General features: G+C 33.4%; 2 protein-coding genes and 1 pseudogene across 3 annotated transcripts; all 3 read left to right on the top strand.

The window, feature by feature from the left end:
* The first annotated feature begins 3,455 nt into the window (after nt 1-3,455).
* On the top strand, nt 3,456-3,576 carry LOC123667293 (annotated as a pseudogene).
* Nucleotides 3,577-9,836: 6,260 nt separating this feature from the next.
* LOC123659680 lies at nt 9,837-11,528 on the top strand. Of its 2 annotated transcripts, none has more exons than XM_045594875.1 (3): nt 9,837-10,063; nt 10,205-10,401; nt 10,793-10,921. In XM_045594875.1, the coding sequence occupies exons 1-3, from the start codon at nt 9,916-9,918 to the stop codon at nt 10,805-10,807; spliced, it is 360 nt and encodes a 119-aa protein (XP_045450831.1). In that variant the 5' UTR covers nt 9,837-9,915; the 3' UTR covers nt 10,808-10,921. The 2 variants fall into 2 exon arrangements, 1 of the variants encoding a protein (XP_045450831.1); XR_006744063.1 differs by lacking the exon at nt 9,837-10,063 and adding an exon at nt 11,240-11,528 and having other exon boundaries at nt 10,078-10,401; nt 10,793-10,935.
* Nucleotides 11,529-22,300: 10,772 nt separating this feature from the next.
* On the top strand, nt 22,301-25,304 carry LOC123662868 (probable cytochrome P450 6a13). The gene is made up of 2 exons (XM_045597655.1): nt 22,301-23,636; nt 25,035-25,304. Exons 1-2 carry the CDS (start codon nt 22,322-22,324, stop codon nt 25,190-25,192), a joined length of 1,473 nt encoding a protein of 490 aa, XP_045453611.1. The 5' UTR covers nt 22,301-22,321; the 3' UTR covers nt 25,193-25,304.
* Nucleotides 25,305-27,151: the final 1,847 nt, after the last annotated feature.

The raw sequence follows: 27,151 nt of genomic DNA, 5'->3' as shown, positions 1-27,151 counted from the left end.
ATATTAGAAAGAAATATTACATATTTATTATAAAAATGTATATCCGATCAATTCTTGACAACCAGTGTAGGCGTATATGCGTGGAATTTCTGCAGAATGTTGGCAACATTTTTTCATTAAATCGCTATACTGATTCTCCTTGCAAGGAATGAGCCAGCTGTTCTATACTGCGTATATTATGAAATTTACACATACAACAGGAATCTACTTACGCTTCAGCTTGTAATATCCCACGACTGGGCATAGGCCTCTTTCCCCATGTAGGAGAAGGATCAGAGCTTAATCCACCACGCTGCTCCAATGCGGGTTGGCGGATATATTCCCTACTATGAGTAACGATCGCTGTCAGGTGTATATGATAACAACCAGGACCGACGGCTTAACGTGCTCTCCAAGGCACGGAATCTACTTACAATTAATTTAATTATACTTACATGATAATAACAATATGTAGTTTAAATAATTAAATAGTATTGTTATGTTTACAAATCGATAGCATTAAGGTCACTCATTACAAAATACCTTATAAATGAGCTTTTAATGGCACTGAATATAACAAAAAAAAAAGATCATATTACCAAAGACATCGTCAAGGCGTGAATTTGATTAATGATAATTTGTACTTTGAGCGGGAAAAAGGAAATGGACAAGTTTAAGATGTTACGAAAATGCTATTTCATTACCTACCAGATGTTTTTTGATTTCTCCCGTGTCTAAGTTTGTGGTTCATGATTCGTAATTTAAATACTAGCTTGGCATTTTATAATCGAAGTTATAGGTTGCTAGCAACGTTAGAGACATCAATGATTCTGGAGACGGAAGGGTTGATGTCAAAATGATATGAAACATCACGATACGTGAAGTTAGAGAATTGATGAAAAGCATAGCACGTGAGAAGTTACTGAGACGTGATGGTCTTAGCGTTGAGCAGCTGCGGTATTCTGATGTGGGCTTTTCTAGACTCCACAAGTTTTTTAAAACGCGTACAACTTACATTATGGTAAGCGAATACCGTGGGCTATAGACGCCTGCAACAACATCGCAAGCGCGTTGCTAACCCTACCCTCAAACTCCCCAGGAGCTCTGGTCACCTTACTCACTACAGGAACACAACACTGCTTGAAAGCAGTATTATTGAGTTGTGATCTTCTGTAAGGTCAAGGTACTTGCCCAGTCGGGCTGTTCTATATTCTGAGCAGGATATTTCCTGCTGTACCCAACCAGTTGTTTTACAGTTTGATTCGTTTAGTTATCCTTGTTACAGAAACAACATATTGACAGTGGTCATGTCAGTTAGTCAGTTCAGCCTATTGCAGTCCACTGCTGGACATAGGCCTCCCGAAGTTCGCACCAGACATCCCGGTTTTCCGCAATCCTCATCCAGCCTACACCGGCAATATAGAATGGATTTATCACAAAATTTATTTGACAACTTGACTTTAAATCAAAATACGACGATATATATAGATAGTAAGATGTGTTTGTATAAATGTATATATACGAAACTAGTCCCTTATTCAGGGCATATATATGTATATGTAGTTTATGGTTATGTTCAAATAAATATATGCGCGAGCTGGCTGTTACATATAACATATCCATGTTACCTTTTTTTTTTACGTGGGGAAAATCCATCATCGATACCCTCCAGCACGGGGGTGCCAGAGGGTTATGTCAGACTCCTACTGACTAAAAACCACCACGTGTGAGCAGTCGTCCGCCTGGGTGGGGCGAGAGGGGGTCGCGTTAGCATTCGCCACCTCACCCCGGCGGTAGGCCCGAATAAAGCCTCTGGGCCCTGGCACAATGGTTGGGTGGGCTCGCTCACAACAAATGTTACCTAGCTTAGGAATAGACAACTGTATGTCAAACATATTTATACGCATCTAATTTTCGTTTGATTACCGAATTCAACGTTACACATCATTTCCATTTGTATCCTTATTGAAATCATAAGCCCTTTGCAATTTACCTTCGTAACGGCATCAGCAGTTCAAATATTGAATCAGAAATAACCGTTATCTAGTTCCAATTAGTAACGGAAGTTTATTGTAACCGAATTTCGCAGCTGCACGAACAAGCATGAACTTTGCATTTCGAAAATTTATTGCTGTGTACTATTGAGTTTCGAAGTTTCGATGCGCTAAGATAAGCGATTTCCTTAAAGCCTTTTAAGGTATCATTCGCGAGAATGGTGCTGAAGTGAACAAATTGTTATGTAACTTGGTTGGTATAGAAGCAAACTCGGTTGCTATGGTTACAATAAACTGTTTGCGCTTTTTTTTTAAATTTTGTCTGTCTCTCCATTCCTATGGTTATTGCTGTATCACAAAGCATCTGCTAACTTAAAATATGATGTAGGTTTCACGTGGATAAGAAAACATCATCAGTAGTTATTGCTCTATAAATAGTTTAATAGTTTTGCAACGTTAAATATTTACGTTTAAGCTTACTCTTTAGCCTGTAATATCCCACTGCTGGGCCTCTTTCCCCATTTAGGAGAAATATTAGAGTTTAATCCACAACGCTGTTCCAATGCAGATTGGCGGATATATTACGTACTTTGAGTAACGATCGCTATCAGGTGTACAAGATAACAACCACGACTGACAACATAACGTGCTCTCCGAGGCACGGTGGGGAGACCCACAAGGACTCCACAAACACCCAGACCACGGCAAACATCTGTATGGCCCCGCAACCGTAAAAACACACACAAATACCTAATGCACAATAAGATACTACAGTATTAAAAACACATACATTTTATTGAATAGGAAAGAATTTTGATATATTATCGCAAAAATGAAATTCAATTCCATATTTATTCGAGTACAATAAATAACGGAGCTGTATCTAGATCTGTCACCAATGAGGTGAATAATTGCCCAGTAGCAAGGCTGCGCTCGTTAGTAGCCCACTGGCTCGTCTATTGAACTTAATTATTTTCTCCATAAATACGTATTTTTATAACATTTTATATTCGATGAAAATTTTAATACTTTTCGAGTTAGTTACTGTCTATTAAACCTTGTAACCTAGGTAAGGTTATAGTGTTGTATTTTCAACGTTTGTCGCTTATTAGGTGTTGGATATAATGGTTTTATTTATCTATCTACGTGTTTGATTAAAGATATAATCTGTAACTTGTCGTGACGTCACGTGACGGCTGACAAATGTCAAACATTTATTTTCTTTATATATAAAATTTTTCGACAGTTTTTTTTTTGCCGACAATCAGGCTTACCCTCGCCTATAGTTTTTCCACATAAAAAATCCCTGAATTATGTTATTATTAAAAGAAGCTAAAACAAAAGCAATAATAATTTAAAAGAGTAACACGAGGGTAGTCTTATCTAGTTTTTTGAAGTGAAACTTCTTTAGGCGCATGAGGGGTAAAATTTGAGAGAACGCGTGACGCGGCAACGTGTGACGCGTCAGTACTTGGATGGGAGACCGTCTGGTTTATACCACGTTGAATACACCGAGCCTCGTCCGATCACCGAAGTTAAGCAACGTCGGGCGCGGTCAGTACTTGGATGGGTGACCGACTGGGAACACCGCGTGACGTTGGCTTTTTGTTTTTTTTTTTTTCAATTAGATTTTTTTTTCAATTAGTTTACCAAAGAAGTTTCACTTCTGACATGTGTACTTTGTACGCAAACAATTTTTTCTACGGTATTGGGTGTAAAATTTTATGTTAAAAGAAAATTTACCAGGACTGATTCAACGCATATTCGGTTTTATATCGTTTCGTATAACATGGTACGTAAGAGTCAAGGTTCAAAATCACCCAGTACTATTTTGTTATTTCTTTTAACCCGGCATCATACGGCGTTATACACAGTACGTGTCAGTAAATAAAAAAAAATCAAGATGAAAATAATTGTGTTTGCAGGCAAACGAAAAAAAGCCGACTTCAATTATATCGACAAGTAATACAACGTAGGTAGACGAAAAATTAGTAAAGTAAATACGGACTATCAAAGATTACTCCAAAAGTTGTAATTAGATCTTGATGTAATTTAAATGTGACCACATGATAAACATCGGCTTTCGATTAAATTAAAAATATCAAAAGTTATGCGGATTTTCGAGTTTCCCTCGATTTCTCTGGGATCCCATCATCAGATCCTGGTTTCCTTATTATGGTACCACATCAGGGACATCTCCTTTACAACAAAAAAGAATTATCAAAATCGGTTCATAAACGACGAAGTTATCCTTGAACATACATAAAATAAAATATGTATATACGGTCGAATTGAGCAGTCGGTTAAATAAAAAACGAGTGTGTTTTAGACCACACGATTGAAGTAAAACATCTTTAGCTCCATCTATATATATGTATAAAATGTATGTATTAATTTTACCCTTTTATAAAGCTATCTTGATGAACTTAAAAAGTTAACAAAAAATATCTGATATTGAATTCCCTATTAAAAGTTAGTTTATCCAGCTGCGGTTTAAAAGGAAAGTCAACAGATAAATTACTGAAATATTTTATCAAGTCGGCAAAAAGCCTAACTAACTTTGATTCTGAATGACCACTTGTAATATACGGGTTAATATTTTGCGCGGAAACGCAAAAAAAGACTTTATGAAATGAAAGTTATATGAATATCGATGACTTTGATATATATATTTTTGGTGTTTAAAAAATAACAATATTTTATCAAACATTATACATATTTACAGTTCACAACTTAAGAAGTACATATTTACAGATAGTTTTGGTATAAATCATGTCCGCGTGGAATTGTGCTAAGAATGCTGGCAGCATTTCCCCGTAGAATCGCTATGCCGATTCTCTGGGCAAAAAATGCACCAGATCACAGCAGCACAGCGCTTTTAGCTGAAATGTAAGAAATAATAATAAACGCTTCATAGTCAGCGGCCACCAGTAGTGTTTTGTCCTGTGTGGTGTGTCCGGAAACACACACAATATACAAGCACAAACGCCCAGACCACGATAAAAATCTGTATTGTCAATAGAAGTCTGTCGCGAGCGGGGATAGAACCCGCGACGGCTAGGGCAACAGCCATAAGCCAGTGCTATGACCGCTGCCAACTCGTCGTCAAATCACTACATTATTATATGAGCAGTGTTAGGACTTCGTATGTTTTTTCAAAGCACTCAGAGCCGGCTGATTGTTTGCGATGATTTATGTATAAAACGCGATGTATTCGTGAAGTTCGGGAACTCGACCGAACTAACTAAAGCGCGATTCATCGCAACGATGTGGCCAACTTTGATTTTTGCGCTGGGCGGAGTTTTGATTGTTCGCCCGTAAATTACGATTATGTACGAATAATGTGGCACTTTAGCGAGTGATAAATTAATAAAACGTGAAAAAATTTAAACGCAGAATAAGAATTCATATTATTAAGAATACGTAAAACAAATGTAACTTTATAATATTATATATTATATATATATGCTGTGTGGTTACGGCATTAAAGAATATGGCCACCCCCTATTTTCTCGTGGGTGTCGTAAGAGGCGACTAAGGGATAACACAGTTCCACTACCACCTTGGAACTTACAAAGCGGACCAATGGCGGGATAACCATTCAACTGCTGGCTTTGAAATACACAGGTCGAAGACGAGCAGCAGCGTTTTCGGTGCGATAAAGCCAGCGGTCACCAACCCGCCTGTTCAGCGTGGTGACTATGGGCAACACGCATGAGTTCACGCCATTTTTGGCGTCAACTTGTGGACGCCTATGTCCAGCAGTGTATTGCGATAGGCTGATGTGATGTGTGATAATGTGATATATATATTGTTTGTTTATCAATATTGTACATAGAGTATTATATATGTCTAAAAAAATAAAGGAATTCTAATTTACAACAAAGGATTTCTAATTACTTGAATTTATTTTGAAAAGATGGGTTACTTTGGGTTACAATATCCATAATTATGTACAATACAATACTTTTCTTTCCAGAAAGTACCTCTACGGGCTTACCATCGCTATCCTTTATATTTTTACTATTTATTATAACACACTAGCGACCCGCTCCGGCTTCGCACGGGTATAAAATATAATTATAGCCTATGTCATTCCCTGAAAAATGATTAAAATCGATCCAGTAGTTTTGATTTATTCATTACTGCCCGTGGCCCGCACGCGTTAACTTAGAGTAAAAGCCGGCCGGAACCGCCGCGCCGCAAACGCTACGTACCGCGATTTTTAAATCTGTAATATCTTCGAAAATATTCATTTAAATCATATGCTGTAAAGGGCCATATAGATCTATATTAAATAAAAAATATATTTAAGGTATTTAATTGGATAAGGATTAATGCTGTATTGGTTAAAATCGCTTCGAAAATTAGCCATTATTTGTCGTAAAAATAAATGACAGTTATTGTGGGATATCCATAAGAGATAGGTATATACCATCGCGGAGTTTTCTGTAGACCTTTTCAATGTGTACAATACTTAGTACATTATTTTGATAAATCTCGTAGGGTTCAGCCTGCGTTTACAATTTAAGCGAAATAAAATAATAATTATTTACGACATAACATTAGAAAACTCAAAAATAACAGTATTTCTCCACTATTTAATGGATGTTATTATACATATAAACCTTCCTCTTGAATCAATCTATTTATTAAAAAGAATCGCATCAAAATCCGTTGCGTAGTTTTAAAGATTCAAGCGTACATACATGTGCAGGGACAGAGAAAGCGACTTTGTTTTATACTATGTAGTGATGTTTACAATTTCATGATAATATGAATCTAAATTACCTATTTGGATGAAAACAAGTTAACAAACAAAAGAAGGTCACGAGACGACTACCAATTGAGGTAAAATAAAATTTCGTCTAACTAGCATCCTATGACATAAATAAAAGTCTCACTAAATCGTAATTAAGTTAGATGGACGAATTGGCGCCTTGAGATTTACACGTGCGATGTCAATTACATTTATTTTATATTTAATAAGAATAATTAGTGTAGTATGTTTGGATATTTGTTGCTTTAACTAGTAAATCAATATTATTTTCAGAAAATTTTTGAAGTAATACTTTATCACGCACGCTTGACTTGGGGGGGAGTGTGAAGTGGGCATGAGGAACCAGGATGTAAAAATGGTGACAAAGGATTGAATAAAATATTATAAAGAAGCCAGAGAATGCGAATCTCCCTGTCTATTCGAATAGGACTTGAGTTCAGGTCGAAATTTAGAGATGTGGTCAAACTCGAAAATTAAACGAATAAATAAATTGTATTTTTTTTTAAGTGAAAACTTCTTTTGGCGCACTGCAAATTTTTTTCGTTAGGCTGATCCATCACGTTCTGGGGTGAAAGGCTCGATCTGGTGAACTCAGGGCCGCCGAGTGTACACGAGCGAGAAAGATGTAGTCAGCTGCTCTTCGCTGCTATGTCGCTGCGATATTCAATTAATACGCAATAATCGGCATTATTAATTTAATAGTTATTATTAATATACCATAAATTGCGACAACAATGTCAATTTAAAAAATATTTCAAAAATATTAATATTTACAAATTTTCCTGTTGTTAAAACTGGAGGCTGTTGAGTGTGAAGCGTTTATTTATTAAAAACAATTTAAAAAAAAAAAACAAAAGAAAACAAACATAAATTTTCCGTACCTTCTCATAAGCCAAAGTATAAAACATTCGATAGGTAATTAAAAAAAAAAACAAACAACCAGACGAAAAAACTGTCCAACGAACTTTCGCTTCAAAAAATAAAGCCGTAGAGTTGATATTGATGAGTCCTACATTATGTGCACGGGCCGTTACCAACGCCTGCACTGCTGAAGTGTATTAATTAAACAAGACTGACATTTCCAATGGAGGCTGACGAGTAGCGGTCATTATTTTAAAGTTACTCGTTCCTTTTTACAAATACGAAGTCTATTTCTGCTTTAGTGTTGCATTTTTTCTGGTAGAGTTTGAAAAATAATTAGTGTGTCAATTAATAGATGTAGAACCTAAAATAACTATAACCGTATAATTCTGAGAGACAGGTCTTGGAACAGAAAATGCTATATTATTAGTACACAGCGTCGCTATCCCTCTGATGTGTCAGATTCTTTCTATTGTAACTGAATTTTGAAACAGGACAGACTGACTATTTTCCTCTCTCATATAGTGATTCAGCTAAGGGTGTGCTTTCATATATCAGACTAAAAGATAAGCAGAAGAAAAAAAATGTAATAATAATTGTTTTAACGTCTATCGCTCTTTTTAAGATTCTTTTAATTATTATGTTTATTTTTAACACCAAAGAATTATTTTTCAAATTATTACACAAATACGGGCAATGTGTAACGGTTTATATATATTTATATATATATTATATATATATATATATGTGGAATGATTAATGAATGTAAATGATTTAAATAGTTAATCTGTGAAGTGTGAATGAAAGGAAGAATGAGTGAAAGGGATATAGTGTGTTCGGCCATGATAGATTTGAATTGAGAGGACAGACGGTTAACGAGCGAGCGGGTGCACGGTGAATTAGGTATAACTTTAAAATAAACGTGTTAAGGTGATATTTCGTTTCATTGCTGGTACTCTGACATCCTCAATCCCACATTTTGGGGGCTCGTCCGGGATAAGGAGGATAAGGAGGATAAAGATATACCAGCAAACGAAGAGGCAAAAATTATCTAAAGACGTTAAGCGGCAACGTGGTCGGCGGCGAGTATTTGGTTGTAGTTGGCGAGGAACTATTTTGCAAACGTGGAATTTGTTAAGCCCTGTAGTGTTTCAAAAGATGTCGAAACCATACGATGGACAGGACTTGGCAACGCAAAGTAGGATGCCTCGAGAACACAATTCTATGTTGCACATGGCGGAGGAACTTATACCTAAGTTTACCGGTCAAGACGATTGCTACCCGATAACAAAGTGGCTTCAAGAAATTGAAGATAACGGTGAAATATTTTCTTGGACAGATATTCAAAAATTACTTGTGGCTAAACGTGCATTAGCTGGTACTGCGGCACTGTGGTTACGAGCTGAAAAAACACATAAGTCATGGTCTGAATTTCAAGCAGCTATTATCAAAGAATTTCCCGATATAATCGATCAAAAAAAGATACATGAAATTATGTCTACCCGCAAACAAAAAAGAAATGAAAGCTGTTTAGATTATTTATTCACAATGAAAGAAATGGGCAAAAGAGGTAAAATGGCTGATTATATTGCTATTAAATATATCATTGAAGGTATTCAAGACTTAGAGATTAATAAAATTATGCTTTATGGTGCATCGACGTACGCTGAACTTAAAGAAAAAATTAAAGTATATGAAACTTATAAGAAAAAAGCAATATTTCAAAATAACTTAATAATTGATTCGCATAAGGCACATAAAAATCGTCGTAGTGTACATTGTTATAGCTGTGGGGAGAAAAATCATATTTCAGAAGAATGTCCAAATAGAACTCAAGGTAAAAAATGTTTCAATTGTAATGAGTACGGCCATATTTCATCAAATTGTGCGGCGTCATCGTTTCGGAAGCGCTCGGATATCGTCGGAGATCCCGCGCTTAGGCAAGTACAAAGACCAACCACTCATACAACGAAGAAAGACATAGCGTCATCGTTTCGGAAGCGCTCGGATATCGTCGGAGATCCCGCGCTTAGGCAAGTACAAGCATTGGCCACTCATACGACGAATAACGCTTGTTATAGTTTAACGAAAGAGATGGAAGATGAACAGGAATGCAACATTGGCATTGTAAATGACGAAAACGTAAGCGAAATTTTAAGTAACAAATCATATCGTGAAAAGCCTTTAAAAACTGTAAGTTTGTGCGATAAAACGACAAGTGCATTGATAGATTCCGGTTGTGACGTGTGCTTAATATCTAATGATTTTTTCAACGAACTCAGTGCTCCCATAAATCAAAATATGAACATTACTTTAACTGGTATAGGTTATGCTAAAGTTTATTCCCGTGGTGCGACTACCTTAGATATATTGATAGATAATCATAAATATAAAAATGTTAATTTTTACATTGTTCCTAAAGATTCAATTCCTTGGAAAGTTATTCTAGGTAACACTTTTTTGCGTAATGTATTAACATGTATGAAAGATTGTGAAGTGTGGTTTACCCCAACAGATGATAATTTTATGAGTTGTATGATGAGTAGTTATGATGAGTTGTGTGATTTCCCTGACATTAATCATATTCTAGATGAACGTGTAAAAAATGAAGTGCAAAATTTAGTAACCAATTACCAACCTCAACAAATCAAAGAAGCGCCTATCCAAATGAAAATTATATTAAAAGATGACATCCCCATAAGGTCAAGTCCACGTCGCATATCACAAACAGAGCAAGGTGAGGTAGAAAAGCAGATAAAAGAATGGTTAGACAGAGGAGTTATTCAAGTAAGTTATTCTGATTATTCAAGTCCCTTAGTTCTTGTAAGAAAGAAAGACTTATCACTTAGAATATGCATTGATTACCGCAGATTAAATCAGAAAATAATTAAAGATGAATTTCCTATTCCCTTAATTGAAGACTACATAGATAAACTATATGATGCACAGATATTCAGTACATTGGATCTTAAAGACGGGTTCTTTCATTTAAAAATATCAGAAGAGTCTGTTAAATACACAAGTTTTGTTTGTCACCTTGGACAATTTGAATTTCTTAGAGCTCCATTTGGTATGAGTATATGTCCGAATTACTTTATGAGATTTATAACTATTATTTTTCGTGACCTGATGTTAAGGGGTTGGGTGTTAATATACTTGGATGACATTTTAATTCCAGCAAAAGATGAAATAGAAGCTTTAATAAGATTAAAAGAAGTTTTAAAAGTAGCGTCACAATATGGATTAATAATAAACTGGAAGAAAGCCAATTTGATAACAAAAAGTATTACATTCTTAGGACATGAGATTTGTAATGGTAAGGTGAGTCCCTCTGTTGATAAAATAGAAGCTATAACAAAGTTCCCAGAACCAAGCTCAACTAAACAAGTGCAAAGTTTTGTTGGCCTAGCCTCATATTTTAGAAAATATATTCAAAATTTTGCAGAGATAGCAAGTCCTTTAACAAACCTTTTGAAAAAAGATGTAAAGTTTAGTTTTAATCAAAAAGAAAGACAGGCATTTTATACATTGAAGGAAAAATTAACTAGTAGCCCAGTTCTAAAGATTTTTAATCCAAAGTTACAGACTGAATTACATACAGATGCATCATGTTTTGCTATTGCAGCGATACTTATGCAACGTGATGAAAATAATGAACTACACCCTGTTTATTACATGAGTCGTAAAAATAGTCCACAGGAAGAAAAGTATTCAAGTTATGAATTAGAAGCTATGGCAGTTGTTGAAGGGGTAAAAAAATTTAGATGTTATTTATTTGGAGTAAAATTTAAAATAGTAACAGATTGCAAAGCATTTACAATGACAATTAAGAAAAGAGATTTAACACCTAAAGTAGCACGGTGGGCAATGTTTTTACAGGAATTTGATTTTACAGTGGAACATCGGTCTGGAAGTTTAATGAGACACGTTGATGCATTAAGTCGTAATCCCTATGTAGGTGTGGTATCAACATTGCATGAGAACTTACGGCAAGCACAGAAGGATGATGAAGGTCTAAGGGCCATTGCGACTATATTAAAGGATAATAAACCCTATGATGACTATTATTTGGATAATGGATTACTTTATAAAGGAAATGAAAAATTATTAGTTGTTCCAAAAGGTATGGAATTAGCTGTTATTGGGAATGCTCATTCCAATGGCCATTTTTCTATAAAGAAAACTACTGAATTGATAAACAAGAATTATTTCATTAAAAATATAAATAAAAAGGTTCAAGAGTTCATAGCTGCATGTATTCCTTGCCTCTTAGCGGTTAATAAAGCAGGTAAAAAAGAAGGATTTTTACATACTATAGATAAAGGAGAAAGGCCTCTACATACAATTCATCTAGATCATGTAGGACCCATGACGGAGACTAAGAAACAATATAACTATATTCTTACAGTTGTCGATGGTTTTACAAAGTTTGTTTGGTTGTTTCCAACTAAAGGTCTCACTGCGAATGAAGTAATAGACAAAATTAAAATTCATCAACAAACGTTTGGTAACCCATTAAGATTTATAACTGACAGAGGTACGGCATTCACTAGTCATTTGTTTCAGGATTATTGTACAGAACAAGGTATTGAGCACGTGAAAATTACAACAGGAGTTCCCCGAGCAAATGGTCAAGTTGAAAGGATACATCACATTATTATAGCAGTACTTACCAAGATTTGCATAGAATCACCTGGCCTGTGGTATCGACGTGTTAGCTCGGTACAAAGAGCACTTAATAGTACATACCAAAGAAGTGTAAGTTCTACACCATTTGAGCTTTTAATAGGAGTAAAAATGAAAAATAAACAAGATTTAGAAATTTACGATTTAATTAAGCAAGCAGATATAGATAATTTTACACAGCAAAGAGAAGAATTGAGAATACGAGCAAAGGAACAAATATTAAAAACACAAGAAGAAAATATTAAAAATTTTAACAAAAATAGGAAAGAAAGTTTTAAATACAATGTTGGTGATAAGGTTGCTATCAAACGCACTCAATATGGAAGTTGTATTAAATTGAAACCAAAATTTTTAGGTCCATATATTGTAACTAATGTAAAAAACAATGATAGGTATGATGTTGAAAAAGTAGACTCTAATGTTGAAGGTCCTAGTAGAACCTCCACTTCATGTGACTTCATGAAGCCATGGCCTGATTTATGATTAAGCAATTAGTTTTTTTTTTTTTTTTTTGTAACTTGTTTCATTTGATTTATATTATCTTCAAAGATTTAATAGGATGTATGATGAGTGTATGAATTAAGTTGTTATAAAAGTGTTTCCTACTTTATAATAATTAAGTATGTAATGTAAGATGTTACTTACTTTATAATGTTTTTGTTTTTCTCAATTTAAGATGCTATTTAAGTTGTCAGGTAATAAAGTATTGATTAAGTTTTTCTAGCAAATTGTAGTTCTGTATTCCTTTTATTTATTGTTAAAAAAGGTTTAGTACATAATGTTTAAAAGGTTTAGTATATAATGTTTAAAAGGCTTAGTATATAATGTTTAAAAAGTTTAGTATATAATGTTTAAAAAGTTTAGTATATAATGTTTAAAAGGCTTAGTATATCATGTTTAAAATGTTTAGTATATAATGTTTAAAGATGTATCTCAAGAGTGTCTGTAATATATTTTTTTATTATTATTGTCTACTTGAACTGTAAGATTTTTTTTTTATTACATTGGATGACTGAGGACAGCCATGTTGTCAGGAAGGGCCGAATGTGGAATGATTAATGAATGTAAATGATTTAAATAGTTAATCTGTGAAGTGTGAATGAAAGGAAGAATGAGTGAAAGGGATATAGTGTGTTCGGCCATGATAGATTTGAATTGAGAGGACAGACGGTTAACGAGCGAGCGGGTGCACGGTGAATTAGGTATAACTTTAAAATAAACGTGTTAAGGTGATATTTCGTTTCATTGCTGGTACTCTGACATCCTCAATCCCACATATATATATATTTTTTTATTATGTATAAGATAAATTACTAGATAATAATAAAAGAAAGTATGTAATAAAATTTAGTCATAACACATTAAGGATATATTCTAATAATAATTTCCTTTCTTCCAATCAAATCATAAGATAAGAAATCCGTTTGATTATTTTTTTTTGGAAAGTAATGTATTCGCTATTATTAGTTTATATTGACAACGCGTTGGCACAGCGGTCACAAACCTGACTGTTGCGCTGGCGATCGCGGGTTCGATCCCCACTCACGACAGATATTTGTATTGGCCATATAGACGTTTGTCGTGGTCGGGGCGTTTGTGCTTGTGTATTGTGTGTGTTTCCGGACCCCCAACACAGAGAGTTTATTTTGTTATTATTTATTCTCAGAAGATGACTAAATATTTTTTATAATGTAACATACAAAAATAGTAACTATCGTGTTTCAAAGAGAGGCTCTGGCAATGTTTTTAAAAGTATTAAGTGCCGCACTAGTTTCACAAACTCGTTTAAGCTTTCCGCTTAACTAACAAAAAGTTAAACAACTTTAAAAATAACTATGTCTAGTAAACAAACTATGTAACTATGGTGACCCAAAACTTTAAGTATCAAGTTCAGTATGAGCTTGAATAGTTGAAGAGTTTGGTTGAAAGCGAATATAACACGAACTATTGGTTTAATTTAAAAATTCGCTTAGCGTGTAATTTATCGAGGATAATTTAGGCTATGAAACACCATCCTACCAATAGTAGCGCACAAAATAATAGCAAGTCATCATCACCATCATCATCATTTCAGCCTATTGCAGTCCATAGCTGGACAAAGGCCTGCACAAGTTCACGCCAAAAATTGCATGAACTTATGTGTGTTGCCCATAGTCACCACGCTGGGCAGGCGGGTTGGCGACCGCAGGGCTGACTTTGTCGCACCTAAGACGCTGCTGCCCGTCTTCGGCCTGTGTATTTCAAAGCCAGCTGTTGGTTGGTCACCCGCCATCGGTCGGCTTTATAAGTCCGAAGGTGGTAGTGGAAGTGTGTTATGTCTTAGTCGCCTCCAACGACACCCACGGGAAGAAGAGGGTGGCTATATTCTTTAATGTCGTAGCCACACCTCAAATAATAGCAAGTACCGAAAACAAAAATTATATTTGATTGCATAATGTACGCGATAAAATGAAAATTTGCATGTGAACAAAATCGCAGGCAACAGCTAATGTTGATGAAATAAGTTCCATAAGAAAATTATTATTATACACTGTACTTAACTTATGAATCTATATAAATAAAAATGAATGTTGCTAAGCGCATAACTCGAGAATGGCTCGACCAATTCGGGTAATTTTTTTTATGTTCCTTAAGGCCCACGGAACGTTTTAATACTTAAAAAAAATAAAAATCTACCTATTAACTTTTGGCAGAACGAAGTCTGTCCAGGCAGCTAGTTTTATAATATATTTAAAATTATTGTCGAAAAGAAATACAAAGTCAAAATTAATATTACGTTACTTGAATTTGATTTAAAACTTCGTAAAACCTACGTCAAAAGTTGAACCAAAGACAGATTTTGACGGTGACAAGGAATAATTAAGGATATTTTATGTTAAGAAACGTATTAAGCAAATACTTTTACTGTGTTATCTTCTAATTTTACACAAGAATCTGAATTCATTCCAGCCGAATCATTTAAAAGAACCATAAAAAGAGATTTATTAAGGTCGACGATAGCGAGACGAACGAAAACTTCTGACAGTTCATTTATCTAAATTAGTTCGGCCGCATGAAACAATGCCGGATCTGTATATAAATATAAAGTATTCGATGTACATCTGTAATTTTTTTTTGTTTCATTTCTTTCTTCAATCTTTTTGTTTTATTTTACAATTCTGTGCGGTGATAAATATGATATCGTGAGATGACACGTGACGATGGCTGTGTGTATGTGTTTGTGAATAGTGTTTTATTACTGCATGCATGCGTGCTAAATTTTCCTGTGTAAATTTGTTTTTTGTAATTTTTTTAATTAATTAATTTATTATTTTGTAATTTTTTTTATTAATTTGAATAATTTATTTTATTAATTGTATAGTGAATTTTCATATAATATTTCACTCAAATTACCTTCTGACTCAGGTTTCTAATCCCACTAAAATTCACATCTTAATATTTGTATGCAACAATGAAGTTCTTGGATATTAGTTCAGTCTGCCTTTATTTGAACACCGTGTTAAGTCTCTGCCTGTTCTTAAATATCATTTGTATATTTGCATTACGAATAATAAAAAAAATATATAAAAGTTCCGAACCCTTATCATTTATACAACGACATATTTCAGAGTCGGACATATTGTATCGTTCTTAAGTAGCTCGTAAATCGTACACAGTTCCAAATACGACACCCCACTTACGAGGCGCATTTTAAGTGCCGCAACATTCATGCTTCCCTGGTACCTCGCCAACATTCGCGTCTTGGAAATGTAAGTAATTAAGTCGTTTGGGGTGGGTGACCTAGACTTTTGAACTAGCTAGATTATAAATAATGCAGATCTCGTAAAGAAAGCCCCGTTTTGAACTTTTAAATTATTTTCCTTTGCTATACTCTTGTCTATTATTAAATGTTTGAAGATAGAAAAATAAGAATAACAAATTTGGAGAAGGGTTCAACAAATTTGGGGAATGTTTCACTGGGAGTTTGTAAATAAACCTTTCACAGTCAACGGTCCCAAATATAAAGTAAATCCTGTTCCAGATTTCCAGAACTCTTGAAGTACACACAACACAGACAAACAGCAAACACACAAAAGCCAGACAAATATTTGTAAAGCCTATATGAATATTTGTCGTGTGTTGGAATGTTACGCATGAGCTAGGCAGATCAACGGGAATTTTTTAAAATGTATACAAATAACGTCACAATGATATCCTTAATCATCAAAAGATAATTTAAACCTATACATATATTCTATTGGAATTAATTTTAGTAGCTTGAGCTTTTGTTACAGAGCTGTTTGATGGAATTATTTTCTTTGGATGCACCTAAAACTATAAACATGTTAGTTATATTTCAAAACACCGTCCTTTTCTTATTTAAAAATCTGTAATAAGTTAAATCATATTCAGAATATGCGAAAGAATGTAACTGACGAATGCTTAAAATCTGCTCTGTGAGTTGAATGGTTTGAAAAATGACGTTAAGCGTTAAATTTTAATTATTAAGTAATTGCATTTAACTGTATCCTTAATTACACATATTTCGATATTATAACGACATTAAATTCGTTATCCTCGCTGATGTCTATTGTACTAATTAATTTATTACCTTCATTTATTAGTCACTCTTTCGTTGTCGCTGTTAGCAGTGGTCCTGCTTTTTATTCTAGAATTTGATTCCTGCCTTGAAATTGGGCGTACTCTTTCCATTTATACTAGACCATTTATAGTAGACAATTAGGCATATAACAAAAATATTCTTTTCTAAAATGTTTAGGTTTATAATTTAATTTAAAAAAAATATATATAATTAAAATAAGAGAAATTACAATTTACAAGTAAATACGATCAAATTTCACATTTATTATAGTACTCGTTTTAACGTTCATAAATTTAACATACAGTATCGACCCTTTTCTCAGCTTAGTGCTAAAAATGCATTTTAAAGGTAACCTTAACCCTACATGGCACGCAAGTATTTAGGGCGAGACATCTGATCAACCCTCGTTCGGAACAATTGGCCGACCTAAATAATTCTTATTTCACGGCACTATGTGAAAATACGAGAAAGAAATTCTATACCGGCACCTTTTTATAGTAATTCGTGAAAGTATTCCTCTAATTGGCTTTATCTGTTTACTCGGTTTGTTTTTTCGTACAATTTCTTTGTTGTCGGGCGGATTACGAGTGATTGTAATCATTGATTCGGGCTGAGATCTACGTTAGTTGTTAGTGTTTTTCCTTTCAATGTTTTTTATTCGTCTCTGTGTTATTTCATTTGAGTAAAACTAAAATATGTTGAATATTAATTTTTAATATCAGCTCAAAATTACTATACATTATTTTTTATATTATTTGCTTGACAAACAGGCGAACGGTCGGCCTGATCATTAGCATGTTGGCGATATAATACACAACACGGTGCACCTCGAGGAGTTCTGGCTACCTTACTCAACACGGAGCTGTATTTTTTGTCTGACATCTTCTGAGGTGATGTGATGCTGCTTTATATTTTGAGGAAGATATTTATTGATATGTCCTGAATTCATTATATTCAAGGGATCTTTCTAAAACATTTAAGTGTCAGAAGTTACCATCCGAGTCTAGTCTGAAAGTCTTAATTATATTACAATAAATAATTCACTTGTTATACTTATACAATTATACTGTAATATATATTCAGTTTGTGAGGATGAAAACTTGGTACATAAAAGTCAAAATTTGGAGCAGCCCAACTGGGGAAGTACCTCAACATTACGTAAGATCACAGCTAAATAATACTGCTTTCAAGCAGTGTTAGGTTCTCAGATAAAGACAGCATGAGACGTACGCTTGTTTGCCGACCTAGTTGCATAAAAAAAGGCTATTTTTTTTCGCGACACACAAGGTCGAGAATTATGTTGAAAAAATCACTAGGTGAAGCTATTTTTTTTTATTCTCATAAAAACACGTTTACTTTACCAAGTGTCACTAAGTGAATCAATAAATGCAAAAATTCTGTCTTCATCTAATATTGCTCATAAAGGTTTAACACAATGCTCGGAAATAAAATTTAAACTTCAATTCTGTAAGTTCCCAGCTATCCGATGTTTCTAAGTAGAATATGACTTCATCCTTCCTGGCTGGTTTCCAACTTTGTAGGGCTAAAGGTGACCAGAATATGGTATTAGTATGCTTTAATTTTAGACTGGGACGATTCTATTTCGTAATATGATTTCATATTTTCGTACCAGCTTCGGGATATTTCCTTTCGAACAAAAAAAAAGGATCAGCAAAATCGGTCCATAAACGACGAAGTTATCCGCGAACACACATAAAAATATATATGGTCGAATTGAGAAACCTCTTCCTTTTTTGAAGTCGGTTAAAAAAAGTAATAAGTTTTAGATTTCATTCTTTATGTTCTATAGAGCTTATCTACGTGCCAAATCACAAGATTCTAATTTATTGCGAACTACCGTGGAAGTATTTATGTTTCATTGATTAACCCCGTTTAACGCTTCTGGCATCTTCGAACAATTGTTTTTGAATTCACGACGGAACAATTTAAAAAACTTGCTTCTGATGAATCTTTAATTAATTAATTGTTAATTTATTGTATAACGAAAATAGCTTCTAAGACACTTCGTCTGTGGTGAGGCGGTACGGTGGATCGAGTTGTGTTCTTTTGCTATAGTTGAAGAGCCCTTGATTTTGAGATGACTTAAAGGTATACTTGTAACTTGAAATAAATGCATAAACACTTCAGTAAAACGGTATTCAGGTAACTAAAGTACCTTAATAATTGTGTTTGCTTGCAATCACTACATAGTATAAAACAAATTCGCTTCTCCCTATCTGTATGATTCGATCTTTAAAACGTAGTTTTATATGTATAATACATGAATAATATAGTAGAGGAAAACTGTTAGTTTTAGAGGTTTCTAATGTGATGTCTCAAATTGACACATTTTTTTTGCACTTACATTGTAAATATTTATTTTATATTTAGTATCAGCATTACACCCGTGCGAAGCTAGGGCGGGTCGCTAGTAATTTTATAATTGTGTATACTTGTACATCGTAGCTAATCTACTATATTCCGTAAACTTGAACTCCATATTAAAGTTAACAGAGGGTTAAACATTAAGTGTTCTTGCTTTGATTTTAGTAAGATCGTTGTAAATACATATGAAAAACTGCATTATATTTTTGCATTTAATTTAGAAGATTTTTAAGCTATACCTACGTACATTTCGCTTTTTAAATAAAATTGATCCAGAAATGCTTTTAAAAATTATGTATAGAGTAAGAATTATGAAAGTAAGTTACAAAAGATTGTTAGCAAAAGAAGAAATCGTGACATTTACAATAGCATAAATTAAATTATAATCAATTGTATATTTTATAAAAATACACAGAGCATACTGCCTTTGCATGCGGTTTTTGTATGCCTTTCGTTCGTATATTACACGTAATAAAGTTTTATTATTTCACCAGTATTTTTTTATTACAGAATTAGCTGTGCCTAGGCCTGGTCAAAAATACTTGTGAGGCAATTAGCTTATGGGTTTCTCCATTTATATTGTTAAACCTATAGTTTAGATGTCCAGTTCCACTCCATCTAACCACCTAAGCCTTAGGTTTGTCACAATTACTTTGACTTTCTTTGGCTTGCCACTTAGTAGTCGTTTAGGTATCTTGGCGTAATTCAGTCTGATCTCGTGACTGCTAATCTTTGGCATTCTATCTAAATATATCTAATAAAATTGGGATTCTGATCTTTGATTTGTGTAAAATAAATTTATAAAGAACACAACTAAATAAATATTTTTGGACAATAACTTCACAGTATACACTAAGCTCTAAGCGAGTACTAGCGCGAACAGGACAAGACCAGAATTTCAAGTTGAAAAATTGTCTGTTCAAGTGTACGAAGCGTCGGCACAGTTTTGCGGAACGTGGCTTAAAATCACGTACGATGGGTAGTTTCGTTAAGGATTTAGTTACGGTACGTACAGGTACGGTTTATTTTGGACTAATAGAAGAATCTAGTTTTAGTTTCTAGTTTCGAGCGCGGTTTTAAGGATTAGTTGCTTGATGTGGCCACGTAGTGGATTTGACAGAAGTACTCGAATTAGTTGTTTCTTACTAACTTGAATTTGTGAAAGGAGGAGGTGTAACAATTGAGGTATCAAATGGAAATTGTTTTTAAATTAAAATTAAACATGATATTAATTTTTGAAAATATATAAATTCAAATAAGTTAAACTGAGGCAGTTTTCAGCAAGAAATATCCAGCTAAAATCAGGAACAGCCCGATTGGAAAAGTACCTCGATCTTACAAAAGATAATAGCAGAATAATTCTGCTTTCAAGCAGTATTGCGTACCTGTTGTGAGTAAGGTAACCAGAGCTCCTGGGGGAGATTAGGGGTAGGGTCTCACTTGTTTGCTGACCTAGTTATATAGGATATTTTAATAAAAAAATATAACGTTAAATTGTAAGACTAAAAATAATTGTAAAAGTACTTGTATACACTCATGTACCTACATATTTCGACAGACGTTTAGCCTGTATGTGCTTAAAAAGCGTAAATCCATCCAAGTTCGAACTTGTAAAACTTTCACCATTTCATACTTCTTAGCCGAAATTGAATATTTTGATAGCTCGCTTCAGCCTGTAATATCCCACTGCTGGGCATAGGCTTCTTTCTCCATGTAGAAGAAAGATCAGAGCTTAAGCCACCACGCTAATCCAATGCGGGTTTGCGGATGTATTCCCCACTATGAGTAACGATCGCTATCAGGTGTACATGATAATAACCGGAACCGGCAGCTTAACATGCTCTCCGAGGCACGGTGGGGAGACCCATAATGACTAAAGCCATAGTTGAATAGATTTTGATAGCAAGCTGCAAATTCCTAACGTTAGTCTAGGAACACGTACACATACGAATAGATACACATATTTACGTTAATGCATTAGCATTTTGCGCGCGTATTCAAGCATTTTTACATAACCAAAAACGAATAGCTGCGTTGCAATTCGTTGAGCACTCGCTGGACGAATCTGACGTTTGACATTTATGATAAATAATTCATAGCTTAAAGGCTTGACAGTATGCAGTCAATCTTAATATTTACACTCCGATACTGGCTGTTTTTACGATTGGAACTAAAAGTTAAAATCATTCTAAAACATTCCAAATAGTTCGTATAACTACACGTGTTAAGTCTAGAACCATCCTCGTACTTCAAGGAATATTTTAAAAAAAGAATTAGCGAAATCGGTCCAACCGTTCTCGAGTTTTGCGCTTAGCAAGCGACTCATTTTTATATTATAGATATATGTGTGTGTGTGTGTGTGTGTGTGTGTGTGTGTGTGAGTGTGTGTGTGTGTAGTCTTACATATTGTGTACGTGTTTACATTTGAGTTTGAATCAACACTGGCAATTATAATTATGATAATATAAACATAATGACTAAATTAGTTTGCCCTTCCTTATAGGAACCTTATAATTTAAATATAATGTCTATACGTTATTCATTTAATACGTTCAGAGATTTTTGCTATCTTGATAATAAAATATTCATTTTTTTTTTAATTCAGTAGTAAACATAATTCAATTGAAATAAATGAATTGAATTCAATAATTTCCAGAGTTTATTAATAAGGAAGTTTTTAACTTTTTTAATTATTATAACATAGCCTTGGAGCTGGGATTTGTATTTTAGCAAATTTAATTTACCAATGACGAGCCTACTTAATATAAATACTAAATAAATATAAATACTAAATAAATATAAATACTAAATAAATATAAATACTAAATAAATATAAATACTAAAGTTGCTATACAAAGTTGTTATGGATGATAAATGCTGTGTAATTACACGTTGCACATTATTATAATTATCTATTTGTTAATTGAGTAAATAATCGTTTAGTATTTCTTAAGCGAAACAATCGTTATGATAATAAGTGCTGGCCGTTTAAGTGCCTATTTTAAATGTTTATAAATTTTTATCTATCAGTACTGTTGGTATTTTCATTCCAAGATGTTGTTCATTGTGTTAAGTTTTATTTTCCTCTTAGCGGGATTTATATATTTGAAATATAAAAGTGAATATTGGAAAAAACGTGGAGTTGTCCAATCTAATTTTGTTTTGTTCAAATTCATTTGGAGTAATCGAGCGCTTCCGGAAATTTATAAAAATGTATACGATGAATATCACAAGGAGTCTTACGTCGGAACATTTCTCGGATTAAAACCAGCTCTAATTATAAAAAATGTTCAAGACGTTCAAGCGGTGATGCAAAGTAATTTTGAGAATTTTCACAGTCGTGGAATCAATTTCAATCCAAATGATCTTTTGGCGGATAACGTTTTGTTTATAGATGATTATCGTCGTTGGAAGCTATTGAGACACAAGCTGTCTCCGGTTTTTACGAGTATGAAATTGAAAAATATGTTTTACATAATGGAAAGGTGTGCTCGTGATTTTGTTGAATTCGTTAACAATGAACCGGATATATCTGGAAATTCCTTCAACGCGTTATACACTTACACTACAGCAAGTATTGCAGCATCTATATTTGGTATCGATACACATACACAGAATACTATGGACTCACCATTTTTGAAAATGACTCGTGAAACAACAGAGCCATCTTTTGCCAATAATCTAAAATTTTCTCTTTCCAATTTTTCGCCGACTATATTTAATTTGTTAAATTTAAAGTCGTTTGGTAAATATGAAGATTTTTTCATTAGTTTTGTGAAGAATGTATTAAAAAGTCGAAGGAACGAAGAACAAAAGCGTCACGATTTTGCCGATACGTGTCTGGAGTTACAAAAGCAAGGAACAATGAGAGATCCCGCAACCGGTTACGAAATAGATGCTTCTGATGAAATATTGGCAGCTCAGGCCTTTTTCTTCTTTGTTGCTGGTACAGACACATCAGCAACAGTGATGCATTTCGCTTTACTTGAACTAGCTGCAAACCAAGACATTTTGAAAAGACTCCATAATGAAATTGATAAAGCTTTTGATCAATGCAATGAGAAATTGACATATGAAGATGTAGAAAAATTAGAATATCTAGACATGGTGGTGAGTGAGACGATGAGAAAATATCCACCGATTGGTGCAATCCAAAGGCGCTGTACAAAATCTACAGTTTTACCTTATGGTCAAGTGCCAGTAAATTCAAGAGAAATTATTGTAATACCAGTATACGCTTTGCATAGAGATGAAAGATATTTTCCTAACCCAAACCTATTCGACCCAGAACGATTTGCACCTGAAAATTTGTCGAAAATCGTCAAATTCAGTTATTTACCGTTTGGTGAAGGAAACCGTATGTGTATAGGTAAGTTTAACATTTAAATTTGTTAAGAAAGTGTTTTACTAAAGCTATAATTTCATTTTATGGTACGATTACTACATTTTTACTGGACTAGAAAAACGTTAATTGACAATAATATAAATTGATATCTATAATGAATTGTACAAAAAATAAATATGAGTATAAAGTGAGAGATATATAGTCTCGATTTCTGACATGATTAGTTTCAAATGGTTGTCATATTAAATTGTAATTGGTCGTCGTATGAAATAGTATTAAATAGTATAGTATTATATATAAAATCTTTAGGTCATTGACTCATCACGCATTTTTCAAAAACCGCTGAATGCATAAAGGTGAAATTTGAAAAGAAGGTAGTTTATAGTTAGTAAACGTCCGCTAAGAACGGATTATTCGATAAGATCGGATTTAGCTACAAGCTTGAATATTCTAAGAAAGATAAACATAAATAAAATTGAGGGAAATCTCTTAAATCAAAACCATTGATGTTTCGTATAAAAGTGCGTCTTATTTTTGCATGAAACTTTATTTCTGGACTGTTTTTGGACTTATAAATATTATTTTACTTTATAGCTTTAGATTGGTTAATAATAAATAAATAATTAAACGTAATTTTTTACTCTTAATGTAATTTTTATGCCTTAATTTATCTGAAAGGTTTTCCTGTCTATTTTCTTTTAAGGTTTTGATTTCATATAGAATAAAAAAGTATACCACCGTTTAATAAAATTTTGCATGGTAAAATAGGCGATTAGTTCGCTATCGCTTCAGTCTGTAATATCCCATTATGAGTAACAATTGCTATTAAGTGTACATGATAATAACCGGAACCGACAGCTTAACGTGCTCTCCGAGGGACAGTAAGGACACCCACAAGGACTGCATAAGCACCTAGACCGCGGAAAACATCTGCATGACCAAAATAAATGTTTGTCATGTGCGAGGATCGAACCTGAAACCGCCAGCGCTGTGACTGTCCCATAAAGCGTGATTGAGAGTGAGCTTTGCGAGCAGTCTTATAGTTATAACGCACGAAACGTGAACCATAAATATAGTACAAAGTCATGAATTGTTGTAATATAATCATTATTCACTACTTTATGTAAATATTATCAAATTCTACGCGAGAGAAGCCGCGGGCAACTGCTATATATATATATATATATATATATAGAAGGTGTTTATAAAATACTAGCTGACCCGGCGAACTTTGTATCGCCTAACAGTCGATTCTTTAATTTTTTTTTTTTTTTTTAGAATTTTTCTCTCCGTAAGAACCATCCTCGTACTTCAAGGAATATTTTAAAAAAAGAATTAGCGAAATCGGTCCAACCGTTCTCGAGTTTTGCGCTTAGCAACACATCCAGCGACTCATTTTTATATTATAGATTTTGATTTCAGGTACAAGATTTGCTCGAGTACAAGTGAAGTCTGGGTTAGCTTGGCTTCTTCGAAGATTTACACTGAAAGAACAGAAATATGAACCGAACTCGTTCGATCCAAGTTTCTTTAGTATTAAACAATTCCAAGCGAATTTCGAATTTATTCCTAGGAACTAATTAAATACGTCTGTTTAGTTTTATTTGCTGTAAACTTTAACAAATTTTAATTGTATAGAAAACTAATTTACCTTTGTTTTATATTTTGTTTAAAATGTTAATACTTTAAGTTTTTGTTTTTTAAATAATTTCTATTATTCAAAAAAAAAAAAAACTAAGTTTTTGTTTTTTAAATAATTTCTTTCTTTTATTTAAAAATAAACATTGATTATTTTCGCACTTTCGACTTTTTCACAATTTTGAGAAAGCGGACCGGTTCTTTATTAAACAGAATACGGCACAGTTCTAACAAAATTCTAAAAATGTTCAATGTCAAGATTGCCGAGCCTATACATATTGTTAGCTAATTGTTAAGTATTTAGGACTTTATTAGCGTCGTGGTGAAGTAAATAAAGCTAAGCAAGTTATATCTAATTTTAATTTAAGTGTAGTAACGTAGTTCCAAGTTACCAATGTTACTAAGAAGTGTACTGTATGTAAGTGTCATAAACAAATGAATATTATTATTATTTCTTTTATTTCAATATTTTAACCTATTATTACATTTTTTTTATATCTCTATATATTAATACGTTAAGCAAAAACTTTGTACTCCTTTTCACGTTAATTGCGCGGCCGGAGGAGTATGAAATTTCGTACACTTATAGTTCATATAGAGAAGAAGTGCAGAAGGCTAATATTTTTTTTATAATTATGCATAAAAATATGTTAAATCAATAAAAAAAAATATTACACACACTACCACGTTTTTGACATACATACGCATATAATACTTTTTTGTTAATTGTTAAAGTCTGTATTCAAATCTAATAATTTAAAAAAGGTTCTTTATTTTCATTATTTTTTGTTTCTTTTTTAATTTAAATATTTAATTATGGTCGAATTTCGACCTCTGGGCGAACACTAGTATTATAATTCGTTATTTTAATGATTTGAGCTGGCAGCGATTTTGAATTTTTTATTGTATTTAATTACATTAGTATTATATAAAATAAAAGGAAGTGGTGTTTATGATAAACATTGAACTAATGTTTAAAAAATTATACAATGATTATTATCATTAGGTTTAAATTTCTAATCGATAGACTCGTATGACTGACATATATTAGAAGTTACTCTACTTAGTCAGGAGGAGACTTTTGTTAACATTTATTAATGTAAGTAATCCGGTTTATAGACCATAAAATTGTCTGCCGCTTATAAAAAAATAATACAGCTGTGATCTTCTGTAAGGGCGAGGTACTGCCCCAGTCGGGCTTCTCCATATTTTAAGCAGGAAAGTTTCTCCTGTGCCTTAACTCAGTTACAAGTAAGCTACCATTAAGTAGCGATGAATGTACAAATATTCCTATTAAGTATAAACAATTACTCACTTCTCGACATTTAAATAATTTTGAAGCTCAAATCTGTGTCAAAGGAATTCCAAATCAAAATTATATAATATCATCTTTTAATATAGGTTTACAAATCTGTGTGAACTTATCAGTCTCGAGTATGAAAATAAGGGCAGAAATCTTTTTTTTATATATGTATAACTAGGGCGGAAAATAAGCGTTCGGTTCACCTGATGCTAAGAGATTACTGTAGCTTATAGACGTCGATAACACTAGAAATATCGCAAGCGCGTTGCCGACCCTATTCCTATTCTCCCCAGGAGCTGTGGTCAACTTAGTCACCAGCAGGAACACAACACTGCTTTAAAATAATATTATTTAGCTGTAATCTCCTGTAAGATCGAGGTGCTACCCCAGTCGGGCTGCTCCATATTTTGAGCAGGAAATTTTCTAAGAAGGTTCATTAAGAGAATAATTTTATTAGTTATAATGATAATGGTTTAATAATAAACCAACACGAATGTGTTCAAATCACTCAACGTTATCACTTGAATAAACGGGAATCATTATTTGTTGTACATTAATGATGTTGTCTACTCTGTTACTATTATTATTATTATTTTCC

This window comes from Melitaea cinxia, chromosome 2, assembly GCF_905220565.1.
Source record: "Melitaea cinxia chromosome 2, ilMelCinx1.1, whole genome shotgun sequence".
In the NCBI taxonomy this organism is placed as follows: domain Eukaryota; kingdom Metazoa; phylum Arthropoda; class Insecta; order Lepidoptera; family Nymphalidae; genus Melitaea; species Melitaea cinxia.
This window is presented reverse-complemented; position numbering and strand designations above follow the sequence as displayed.

Excerpts from the sequence above, each read along its gene's own strand:
- LOC123659680 (XM_045594875.1), top strand. The coding sequence starts at position 9,916 with ATGAACATTACTTTAACTGGTATAGGTTATGCTAAAGTTTATTCCCGT. Across the intron at positions 10,064-10,204 it reads TCCTTGGAAAGTTATTCTAG|ATGAACGTGTAAAAAATGAA; the intron begins GTAACACTTTTT and ends ATCATATTCTAG.
- LOC123662868 (XM_045597655.1), top strand. The coding sequence starts at position 22,322 with ATGTTGTTCATTGTGTTAAGTTTTATTTTCCTCTTAGCGGGATTTATA. Across the intron at positions 23,637-25,034 it reads AGGAAACCGTATGTGTATAG|GTACAAGATTTGCTCGAGTA; the intron begins GTAAGTTTAACA and ends TTTTGATTTCAG.